Source organism: Nerophis lumbriciformis, linkage group LG21 (genome assembly GCF_033978685.3).
Source record: "Nerophis lumbriciformis linkage group LG21, RoL_Nlum_v2.1, whole genome shotgun sequence".
Classification (NCBI taxonomy): Eukaryota; Metazoa; Chordata; class Actinopteri; order Syngnathiformes; family Syngnathidae; genus Nerophis; species Nerophis lumbriciformis.
In genome coordinates, this window is record NC_084568.2 from 34628014 (window position 1) to 34640833 (window position 12820).

The 12820-nt window shown below is 40.5% G+C and overlaps 1 protein-coding gene across 1 annotated transcript in view; it reads right to left on the reverse strand.

Moving 5' to 3' along the window:
- The window catches only part of csmd2 (CUB and Sushi multiple domains 2), an 828472-nt gene that overhangs the window by 167719 nt on the left and 647933 nt on the right, over window positions 1-12820 (reverse strand). Inside the window, exons 44-47 of the mRNA XM_061982429.2 lie at window positions 11553-11730; window positions 10509-10654; window positions 10350-10430; window positions 8177-8290 (exon numbers count right to left, since the gene is read on the reverse strand). Coding sequence (XP_061838413.2) covers window positions 8177-8290; window positions 10350-10430; window positions 10509-10654; window positions 11553-11730 — 519 coding nt within the window. The remainder of the gene's footprint in view (window positions 1-8176; window positions 8291-10349; window positions 10431-10508; window positions 10655-11552; window positions 11731-12820) is intronic.

Consider the following 12820-nt stretch of genomic DNA (forward strand, 5'->3'; position numbering starts at 1 on the left):
TTCCAAACAGGACCTCCACCCAGACAAACAATACAAGTACACAGTTCATGAAAAACAATATTTTTTGTTATTGTCATTATAAGTGGGCCTAAACACTTATATTAGAAATGGAAATGACTGCTGTCATTTGATTATAATAATAAGAGAATGTTGTCTGTCTATCTGTGTTGGCCCTGTGATGAGGTGGGGACTTGTCCAGGGTGTACCCTGCCTTCCGCCCGAATGCAGCTGAGATAGGCTCCAGCGACCCCGAAAGGGACAAGCGGTAGAAAATGGATGGATGGATGGAAATGTAAGTTGTTATTTAGTGAGGTTTGGGACAGGTGTGCTGCTGGTGTAGCCACAGTGTGCACGTCTAAAGTTGCTCACATGGACTCCACTCAATGCTCAGGGACTTTTTGCATTTGCTCACACATGAACAATTAGAGGGAACATTGATTGACAGAGTGTGTACCTTCAGCGGTGAATGGTGGTGGTGGTGGTGGAGGTGAAGTGGCATCAGAGTCTCTGTCTCTCTTTACTAGCTTCGTCGAAGCATGTTGCTATGTAGCTTGTTTCAGCAGATTTGAATTGCTGTTTTGGGCAGTAGATGGCATCTTTGATCCAAAGCACAATTTACATTTAACTAAAATGTTATTTTCTTTGTGCTCAACAAAAGAAAAGTAGTGAAAATATCTCCATGTTAGCAAACTCGACTTCTGGCTCCGCCATGATCAGACACGCCCCCCCCCTCGCTCCCCACACTCACACTCAGACACACCCACACAGAGCGCATGTCTCTCTCTCTTCTCCGGCTTGTGACACAAGAAGAATCAGAACGATGACACAGCAGCGCTCCGATAAAACACACTTTATACTACATAAAAAGTAGCGTAAAATAACGCAGTAACGCATCATGTAGTAACGGTAACGGAGTTACTGAATATAAAAAAATAACGCGTTAGATTACTAGTTACCACCGAAACTAACGGCGTTACAGTAACGTGTTACTTTGTAACGCGTTAGTCCCAACACTGGTCAAAAGTATACAAACAGCAATGTTAATATTTGCTTACATGTCCCTTGGCAAGTTTACCTGCAATAAGGCGCTTTTGGCAGCCATCCACAAGCTTCTGCTTGACCACTCCTCTTGACAAAATTGGTGCAGTTCAGCTAAATGTGTTGTTTTTCTGACATGGACTTGTTTCTTCAGCATTGTCCACACGTTTAAGTCAGGACTTTGGGAAGGCCATTCTAAAACCTTCATTCTAGCCTGATTTAGCCATTCCTTTACCACTTTTGACATGTGTTTGGGGTCATTGTCCTGTTGGAACACCCAACTGCGCCCAAGACCCAACCTCCGGGCTGATGATTTTAGCTTGCCCTGAAGAATTTGGAGGTAATCCTCCTTTACTCTCTGTAAAGCAGCAGTTCCATTGGCAGCAAAACAGGCCCAGAGCATAATACTACCACCACCATGCTTGACGGTAGGCTTGGTGTTCCTGGGATTAAAGGCCTCACCTTTTCTCCTCCAAACATATTGCTGGGTATTGTGGCCAAACAGCTCAATTTTTGTTTCATCTGACCACAGAACTTTCCTCCAGAAGGTCTTATCTTTGTCCATGTGATGTCAGATGAAACAAAAAATGGAGCTGTTTGGCCAAAATACCCAGCAATATGTTTGGAGGAGAAAAGGTGAGGCCTTCAATCCCAGGAACACCATTCCTACCATCAAGCATGGTGGTGGTAGTATTATGCTCTGGGCCTGTTTTGCTGCCAATGGAACTGCTGCTTTACAGCAGAGGTGCTCACACTTTTTCTGCAGGCGAGCTACTTTTCAATTGATCAAGTCGTGGGGATCTACCTCATTCATATATATAATTTATATTTACTTATTTATAAAATATATGTTTTTGTTAACAAGTTAAAGGTGTTTAATGATAATACAAGCATGTTTAACACATATAGTTAATATTGTTAATAAAATTAAAGGTGTTTAATGAAAATACAAGTATGTTTAATACATATAGTTAATATTGTTAACAAGTTAAAGGTGTTTAATGATAATGCAAACATGTTTAACACATATAGTTAATATTGTTAATAAGTTAAAGGTGTTTAAAGATAATACAAGCATGTTTAACACATATAGTTAATATTGTTAATAAATTAAAGGTGTTTAATGAAAATACAAGTATGTTTAATACATATAGTTAATATTGTTAACAAGTTAAAGGTGTTTAATGATAATGCAAACATGTTTAACACATAGAGTTAATATTGTTAATAAGTTAAAGGTGTTTAAAGATAATACAAGCATGTTTAACACATATAGTTAATATTGTTAACAAGTTAAAGGTGTTTAATGATAATACAAGCATGTTTAACACATATAGTTAATATTGTTAATAAGTTAAAGGTGTTTAAAGATAATGCAAACATGTTTAACACATATAGTTAATATTGTTAACAAGTTAAAGATGTTTAGTGATAATGCAAGCATGTTTAACACATATAGTTAATATTGTTAATAAATTAAAGGTGTTTAATGATAATACAAGAATGTTTAACACATAGTTAATATTGTTAACAAGTTAAAGGTGTTTAAAGATAATACAAGCATAATTAACACATATAGATTCCTTTCTTTCATGAAGACAAGAATATAAGTTGGTGTATTACCTGATTCTGATGACTTGCATTGATTGGAATCAGACAGTGGTGCTGATAAGGTCCGCATTTTCGAATGGAGGAGAAAAAAAGTCCTCCTTTCTGTCCAATACCACATGAAAGTGGTTGGTTTTTGGCATCTTATTTATCCAGCTTCCGTACTCCTTTGTATACAATTTACAAAAAATACATTGTCGGCAAACTCCGTAGCTTGCTAGCTTGTGCACGCCAGCTTTCTGAGACTCTTATTTTGGTAGCGCAGGCAGGATGAAGCAGCGCTTTTATTGTGCAACTGTGCAGTCGGTCTTTGGAGTTTTGACGACAGGTACGGCGCCAGAGTCTGTTAAAATAAAGTGTTTCTCGCCTTCCAGTCGGTAATTTTAATGAGCTGGCAGCAGCCAGCGTCATCTCAGAAGACCCTCGGGTGCCGTGAATGTCAATCAAGTGACGAAAGTGACGTCATAGTGAAGATCTATGATCGCTCATTTTTAGGACTATTTTTTTAATGCCTGGCTGGTGATCGACTGACACACCCTCCGATATCGACCGGTAGCTCGCGATCGACGTAATGAGCACCCCTGCTTTACAGAGAGTAAATGGGACAATGAAAAAGGAGGATTACCTCCAAATTCTTCAGGACAAGCTAAAGTCATCAGCCCGGAGGTTGGGTCTTGGGCACAGTTGGGTGTTCCAAAAGGACAATGACCCCAAACACACGTCAAAAGTGGTAAAGGAACGGCTAAATCAGGCTAGAATGAAGGTTTTAGAATGGCCTTCCCAAAGTCCTGACTTAAACGTGTGGACAATGCTGAAGAAACAAGTCCATGTCAGAAAACCAACAAATGTAGCTGAACTGCACCAATTTTGTCAAGAGGAGTGGTCAATAATTCAAGCAGAAGCTTGTGGATGGCTACCAAAAGCGTCTTATTGAAGGTAAACTTGCCAAGGGACATGTAAGCAAATATTAACATTGCTGTATGTATACTTTTGACCCAGCATTTTCAGTAGACCCATAATAAATTCATAAAAGAAGCAAACTTCATGAATGTTTTTTGTGACCAACAAGTATGTGCTCCAATCACTACATCACAAAAAAATAAGAGTTGTAGAAATGATTGGAAACTCAAAACAGCCATGACATGATGTTCTTTACAAGTGTATGTACACTTTTGACCACGACTGTATACTGTTTTCCGGGGTAGGGTTGTGGGGTGTATTGCAGATCTCGGCAAAATAGGGTCCGTGGGCCACATGGAGCCCATTAAGATTTTTAATCTGGCCCGCCGTACGTTCTACATACATTTTTTTAGACCTTTAACATCAAAACTGTAGCCGCCATTATGATGTGCAGTGATGTTTTTAAATGACCGTACGTCTTGAACTATAGAAAGTATTTCAATGGTTGAAATCTGCACTTTTGAGTGTTATAAGAGTTATTACGGTAATCTACGTCACAGCAGCTCAGAGCAGAAAACAAAGCAAAGTGGGCGGGGTTTGTTTTCAGAGCAGCCAGCCCCAGACAGATGCGGAAGCAAATTTTTACAACAAAGTTCTGCATGAAAGTGATACAAATCATATTGCAGGTGTTTATTACACTTTGCATTCATATTTTGCTGTTCGGTAAATTTTTGTTGTGTTTTGCTTGATTGTAAAACATTGAGGAGCTGGTCTGAGAATTAAAGAAAGTTGTTAATATTCAGTGTTTTATTGTTCTTAGTTAATATTGTAAATCCCACTTTCTTTATTTTAAATGTACATTTTGGGTGTCCCGTTCAGTAAAGAACTGTAAGATTCCATTCTGTTTTTTTTTTGAGGTCATAACGTTTTTAGAATTCTAGCGGACATTGTGGATTTTGGTATTATTGACAAAAAAGGACCCAAACACACATACTCTACAGCAGATTTTTACAGCTAAATGTGTATATATCATTTATAAACCCATTTTTTCTCTCAATGTGGCCCCCAAGTCAAAATATTTGCCCAGCTCTGGTGTATTGGTACTAATTAAAGGGGAACATTATCACCAGACCTATGTAAGCGTCAATATATACCTTGATGTTGCAGAAAAAAGACCATATATTTTTTTAACCGATTTCCGAACTCTAAATGGGTGAATTTTGGCAAATTAAACGCCTTTCTATTATTCTCTCTCATCGGGAAGGAATCCGCCATTTTCTCAAACACCGAGTCAAATCAGCTCTGTTATTTTCCGTTTTTTCGACTGTTTTCCGTACCTTGGAGACATCATGCCTCGTCGGTGTGTTGTCGGAGGGTGTAACAACACGAACAGGGACGGATTCAAGTTGCACCAGTGGCCCAAAGATGCCAAAGTGGCAAGAAATTGGACGTTTGTTCCGCACACTTTACCGACGTAAGCTATGCTACGACAGAGATGGCAAGAATGTGTGGATATCCTGCGACACTCAAAGCAGATGCATTTCCAACGATAAAGTCAAAGAAATCTGCCGCCAGACCCCCATTGAATCTGCCGGAGTGTGTGAGCAAATCAGGGACAAAGGACCTCGGTAGCACGGCAAGCAACGGCGGCAGTTTGTTCCCGCAGACGAGCGAGCTAAACCCCCTGGATGTCTTGGCTCACACCGTCCCTTATGCCACCGAAGATGATCAAGAGAAGAATATCGACCCTAGCTTCCCTGGCCTGCTGACATCAACTCCAAAACTGGACAGATCAGCTTTCAGGAAACGAGAGCGGATGAGGGTATGTCTACAGAATATATTAATTGATGAAAATTGGGCTGTCTGCACTCTCAAAGTGCATGTTGTTGCCAAATGTATTTCATATGCTGTAAACCTAGTTCATAGTTGTTAGTTTCCTTTAATGCCAAACAAACACATACCAATTGTTGGTTAGAAGGCGATCGCCGAATTCGTCCTCGCTTTCTCCCGTGTCGCTGGCTGTCGTGTCGTTTTCGTCGGTTTCGCTTGCATACGGTTCAAACCGATATGGCTCAATAGCTTCAGTTTCTTCTTCAATTTGGTTTTCGCTACCTGCCTCCACACTACAACCATCCGTTTCAATACATGCGTAATCTGTTGAATCGCTTAAGCCGCTGAAATCCGAGTCTGAATCCGAGCTAATGTCGCTATAAACTTGCTGTTCTATCCGCCATGTTTGTTTGTGTTGGCATCACTATGTGACGTCACAGGAAAATGGACGGGTGTATATAACGATGGTTAAAATCAGGCACTTTGAAGCTTTTTTTAGGGATATTGCGTGATGGGTAAAATTTTGAAAAAAACTTCGAAAAATACAATAAGCCACTGGGAACTGATTTTTAATGGTTTTAACCCTTCTGAAATTGTGATAATGTTCCCCTTTAAGTACTGCGGTACTGTTTAATTAAATACAATACTAGAGGGCCTTTGACAAATACCAGTGCTTTTTTTTCCATCTGCATGCTGCCGTGCTCATGTGGGTGTGACAAAACGCGCACACATGCACACATACAAGCAGAAACAGTGTGGTAAGGAAAAAATGGCAACAAACGGGCACTTCTGATTAATAAAGAGGGCGTATTTGTGCTTCAAAATGACCGATCAAGGTGATACTTTAAACGCGGCACCAGGACTAATCTAAGACTATTAACACCCGCTTCCAAAAATGCAAAATGGTTTACTCCATCTGGGAGCAGCAAACCCAACACCGACGTCACAACGTCATCAAAGTTCACGTTTTGGCATTCACACACAGGCATACTTGCCAACCCTCCCGAATTTTCCGGGAGACTCCCGAAATTCAGCGCCTCTCCCAAAAACCTCCCGGGACAAATATTCTCCCGAAAATCTCCCGATTTTCAGCTGGAGCTGGAGGCCACGCCCCTCCAGCTTTATGCGGACCTGAGTGAGGACATCCTTTTTTCACAACGGGAGGACAACAGGGTGACAAGAACTAAATCATTCAGACTAGAGATAAATTGTATTATTATGTTTATCTTACCTAAAAATAAATATATATATATATATATATATATATATATATATATATATATATATATATATATATATATATATATATATATATATATTTTTTTTTTAAACTAAATACATTTTTACTATATTTTGCTAAAAACATCACAATTAATTGTATTTTTATTTGTTTTTTTTTTCTGACTCCTTATTACATCCAGCCATAGAATTATACATTAAAATAGACATATTGGAAATAATTAATAATTAAATGATCATAATAATTCATTTAAAATGACCATATTTAATTATTAAAATAATTGCTTGTTTATCAACAACTTTAGCATTTTATTCATTACATTTTGAAGCTCTCAGAAGCCAAGTTATGTTATATTCCTTAAGATGTATTTATGCAAGTTTGAAGTGTCAATTATCTAAACACAGTTTTGTTTGCATATTTTCAGGATGTAAAGATATATATATATATATATATATATATATATATATATATATATACATATATATATATATGTTTGAAATACTTGACTTGGTGAATTCTAGCTGTCAATATACTCCTCCCCTCTTAACCACGCCCACGCCCTCAACCACACCCCCGTCCCACCCCCCGACCACGCCCCCCAACCCCCCACCTCCCGAAATCGGAGGTCTCAAGGTTGGCAAGTATGCACACAGGTCCAACATTTTGGAACCAGCATGAGGTGACAGACGAAAGGACAAACATAGAATACATCATTTGTGGCTGTGATGATGTGGCGACTTGTCCAGGGTGTACCCCGCCTTCCGCCCGAATGCAGCTGAGATAGGCTCCAGCGCGACCCCAAAAGGGACAAACGGTAGAAAATGGATGGATGGACATCATTTGTGGAACCATAGACGAAAATTATGTTTAACTTCCACTCTTGCATCTCATAGGACATAACTGTGGTGCATTCAAGGACCCTTGATTAAAGTTCAAAGAAGTTATGTTAGTAGTTTTTATAGACAGGGGGAGGCTCAACCCTCAGCAGATGCACTGATATTAATCAATCAATCAATCAATGTCTAAATCACAAGTGTCTCAAAGGGCTGCACAAGCCACAACGACATCCTCGGCTCAGATTATGAATTATTATTATTTGTATTATTACTATTTATTATTTATTATTGTTATTTATTATTATTATTATTATTATTATTTATTATTATTGTTATTAATTATTAATAATAATAATAAAGATGATCATGTATAATCACTAAAATATTTATACATGATTCAAATAATCTCTACCTTACACTATGAAGTAAAGGCAAACTTGACATATTTATAATCATATTCAGGTGAGTAATGGCGATTTAAGAACTCAAATTCTGACTACTTTATAACACATTTTTGGTAAAAAACTAAACAAAAACATGTTTTAGATAAATAACACTAAAATATTTTGGTGGAGGACCATTTAGGAGTTCAACAATTATAAATACATATTATTAAAGACCAACATGGGGCCACAAACAAATGTTCAGGGCCACAAAAAGCTTAGAACCGGTTCTGGAGTTTTGAACAATGACTCCGAGACGAAGAGATATCTGACCTACTCACCATCACATGAAGGTGGAGGCCCCTGGAACTCCAAGTATGTTCCCAAGCGACACGTGAGGATGTCGTTGCCGCTTAGATGGTAGCCGGGAAAGCACCTGTAGCGTACGATGTCACCTGCACAGAGAGAAACATTGTTACGGTGCCAGATCCAAAACATACTTACAGGACAAAATGTCCAATCAGCAGCATCCCTTTAGTCAGCACACAAGCTGCGTGTGTTGCACAGAAAATGAAATGTTCAAGGTAAAAAAAAGAGGGTGATAATCTTTCACAGTGTCACAGGTGTTTGCTCATCTACACAGTAATAGATTCAAGGACCTTTGGAATTAAAGAAATGTGCAAACTCAAATCCACATTTTATTGTATTGACTCAAATATAAGACGGCCTTTAATACAAACCCCGTTTCCATATGAGTTGGGAAATTGTGTTGGATGTACCGTAAATATAAACGGAATACAATGATTTGCAAATCCTTTTCAACCCATATTCAGTTGAATATGCTACAAAGACAACATATTTGATGTTCAAACTCATAAACATTTTTTTTTATGCAAATAATCATTAACTTTAGAATTTGATGCCAGCAACACGTGACAAAGAAGTTGGGAAAAATACTGATAAAGTTAAAGAATGCTCATCAAACACTTATTTGGAACATCCCACAGGTGTGCATGCTAATTGGGAACAGGTGGGTGCCATGATTTGGTATAAAAACAGCTTCCCAAAAAATGCTCAGTCTTTCACAAGAAAGGATGGGGCGAGGTACACCCCTTTGTCCACAACTGCGTGAGCAAATAGTCAAACAGTTTAAGAACAACATTTCTCAAAGTGCAATTGCAAGAAATTTAGGGATTTCAACATCTACGGTCCGTAATATCATCAAAAGGTTTAGAGAATCTGGAGAAATCACTCCAAGTAAGCGGCATGGCCGGAAACCAACATTGAATGACCGTGACCTTCGATCCCTCAGACGGCACTGTATCAAAAACCGACATCAATATCTAAAGGATATCACCACATGGGCTCAGGAACACTTTAGAAAACCACTGTCACTAAATACAGTTTGTCACTATGTCTGTAAGTGCAAGTTAAAGCTCTACTATGCAAAGCGAAAGCCATTTATCAACAACACCCAGAAACGCCGCCGGCTTCTCTGGGCCCGAGATCATCTAAGATGGACTCATGCAAAGTGGAAAAGTGTTCTGTGGTCTGACGAGTCCACATTTCAAATTGTTTTTGGAAATATTCGACATCGTTTCATCCAGACCAAAGGGGAAGCGAACCATCCAGACTGTTATCGACGCAAAGTTCAAAAGCCAGCATCTGTGATGGTATGGGGGTGCATTAGTGCCCAAGACATGGGTAACTTACACATCTGTGAAGGCACCATTAATGCTGAAAGGTACATACAGGTTTTGGAACAACATATGCTGCCATCTAAGCGCCGTCTTTTTCATGGACGCCCCTGCTTATTTCAGCAAGACAATGCCAAGCCACATTCAGCACGTGTTACAACAGCGTGGCTTCGTAAAAAAAGAGTGCGGGTACTTTCCTGGACCGCCTGCAGTCCAGACCTGTCTCCCATCAAAAATGTGTGGCGCATTATGAAGTGTAAAATACGACAGCGGAGACCCCGGACTGTTGAACGACTGAAGCTCTACATAAAACAAGAATGGGAAAGAATTCCACTTTCAAAGCTTCAACAATTAGTTTCCTCAGTTCCCAATCGTTTACTGAGTGTTGTTAAAAGAAAAGGTGATGTAACACAGTGGTGAACATGCCCTTTCCCAACTACTTTGGCACGTGTTGCAGCCATGAAATTCTAAGTTAATTATTATTTGCAAAAAAAAATTAAAGTTTATCAGTTTGAACATCAAATATGTTGTCTTTGTAGCATTTTCAACTAAATATGGGATGAAAAGGATTTGCAAATCATTGTATTCCGTTTATATTTACATCTAACACAATTTTCCAACTCATATGGAAACGTGGTTTGTATATATTGAATACAACTAGAGAGCTCTAATAATGATAACTGTTTAGGAGGCTGTAAACACGTTTTTTTCTAGGCTCTACGGAATGATTTGATTTACAAATAAGAAGTCCTTCCTTTTACGGATATTCACCTAAACCAATTAACCGCGATAAACGAGTGACAAGTAACAAACGTACCTATTTTAAACTCTTTGCTTGCCATCAGGATCTCTGCATTTGGAATTATGGTCGGAGGTAGACAGAACTGAAGCCTGTAAGCTTTGGAAAAAAGAAGTCAGAGAAATGAAACGTGTGTGTCAAAAAAGTAAAAATGTGTTGCCAAAATGATGAACCTACCTTGAAAGTCAATACGAAACAATCCACCTTTCTCTGTGTTACTACGGAAACGGATCAGCACCTGATTGGATGTGCTGCTGGGTGGTTCATTGGGCTCACCATCGGTGAACACGCCAAGTTTCCTTGCCGTTTCCTGTGGACCGTCCCTAGGAAAAACAAGGCATGGTCATAGGGTCTCTGATATTACCAAATGCTATTAGAAGGTAAATATTGCATCTACACACCGATCTGGACTGGAAGGTTTGGACTAACTAGCAACCGATGGGAATGTCTTTAGAAGGTCTAAGATGTCCCCTGGCGTAGGCCTGGCTGATTAAGTCAGCTCCCAGAATTATACCACAACCATTCAGCTTAGAAACCATCTGTCTTTGGCTGTCAGAGTGGGCATGGGAGATTACAGGCGGCTCTGGAAATGGCCGGCTGGGGACTACTGCCTGACTGCACTCCGGCCAAGCTGCCATTACGGGGCCCATTTCCTTGGCTCAGTAGTTCAGTGGCTAGATACACAGAGGGGGTGAGTTGAAACTGTGGGAACATGATAGTCCACATCTTGGTGCTCGGGGAGTATGCTGGGAAAGATCAAGCCAGTGGGGGACCTTTATGGAAGAGTAACAATGCTGTCGAATAATAGGCTGACTTTCACTCTTTCCCACAGCTTGGTGCCATAAAAGCTTAACTGAGGTAAAATGTGCGCAGTAAAACACTCAATAGGCAGTCAAAGCACCATGTGGTAGACCATTTACTGTATCATCTGCAAAACATAGATGTCACCAGAATTCATTTGGACTTTCATGAAGTCGTCATGTTGCCAGGTTCGTTGGCAATCAGAACACAACTGAGGGGGAGCTCTGAAGCCTGCCTTGGGGAGAATGGATCAACTAGGACTGGTACTGAAAGCCTTCTGCATGCAAAATCCCATTTGGGTCGCACATATTGTAGTGTCAGCCAGGCATTAAAGAGGGGATTAAAAAGGACATATGGTCTTTCAAAATTAAGCAAAAGAATCCAAAGATCGAAATCCCGACTATGGAAGTCATTCCTTACCAGACCGTTATAAAGTCGTGGGGCCCGTGAACATGAAGCAAGGTGAAGTTGAGCTTGATCCCAAAGCCAGGAGCAACGGTGATCAACCAGGTGCAGTCAGCCGAGTTGAGGTAGTCTTCTGGGTACCGTGGGGAGAAGACGGTTCCGTTTTCCGATGTGATGTTTCCACCACAAGGTACTGAAGGAAGACCCAAGCAAAAGGCAGGACAGAATCAGCGGGGGAATAATCCATTATTCAGTTACCTCAAATAAGCCGCAATTGCTCTCAGACTGCAGGGGAAGCTAAGCTTCTCTTAAAATGTCAAACAAGAAGTGGTCAAATATGCACTGTTGTGTTTACAAATGATTGGAGGATGTGGGAAGAACTGTGGACAACATCGGACTGTCTGCCCCACAGGATGAATTTTGAGGATCAGTCATAGACAATTTAGAGTGAATAGCAAATTTTATTTTGGATTGTTTCCCTGGCTTCGAGACTCTCCCAAAGGACAGTGCGGCGAAGACACAACAAACTCCCTTCTGGTCTCTCATGGACACACACCTGTTGTTGTTGTTGACGTTGGACTAGCAACTGCACGACGTCAAGGCCGTGGAATAGAGACAAGCGGCAGGCTTACACACACACACATGCATCCACAAAAATATACGCCACACACATACCCCACCCCCCATCCAACGCCCTTGACGCAAATCCCTTAGGGGTGATGGACGGATGGGCAGCGCCTGAAGAGCTGCAGCCTGCCACCGTGGCCCCCCACTCCCTCCCTTCTGTTGCAAGTCTCGAGTTGTATGTTGTAATATGTATATGTGCTTTGCTATGGAGGTTTTTTTGCCACTCCAGACTGGGCCCCCTTAGGAGCCCAGTCTAGATTGTATTTTTTTACTCATCCTCTCCCAGCATTGACCTTTTTCCCCATCATTTACGTGGCGCCTTGTGGCGACCCAACAGCGTTCCTGTTCTGTAACCCTGTACACTGTTTGTTTGTCTAATCTTGAACGGTTTAGTGCTGAAAACAAAGTTTTGTTGTACTTGTGCAATGCCAGTAAAGACCTACTTACCTAAAAATATACGCCACACACCCCCCCCAATCCAACGCCCTTGACGCAAATCCCTTAGGGGTGATGGACGGATGGGCAGCGCCTGAAGAGCTGCAGCCCCGCCACCGTGGCCCCCCACTCCCTCCCCTCTGTTGCAAGTCTCGAGTTGTATGTTGTCATATGTATATGTGCTTTGCTATGGAGGTTTTTTCCCACTCCAGACTGGGCCC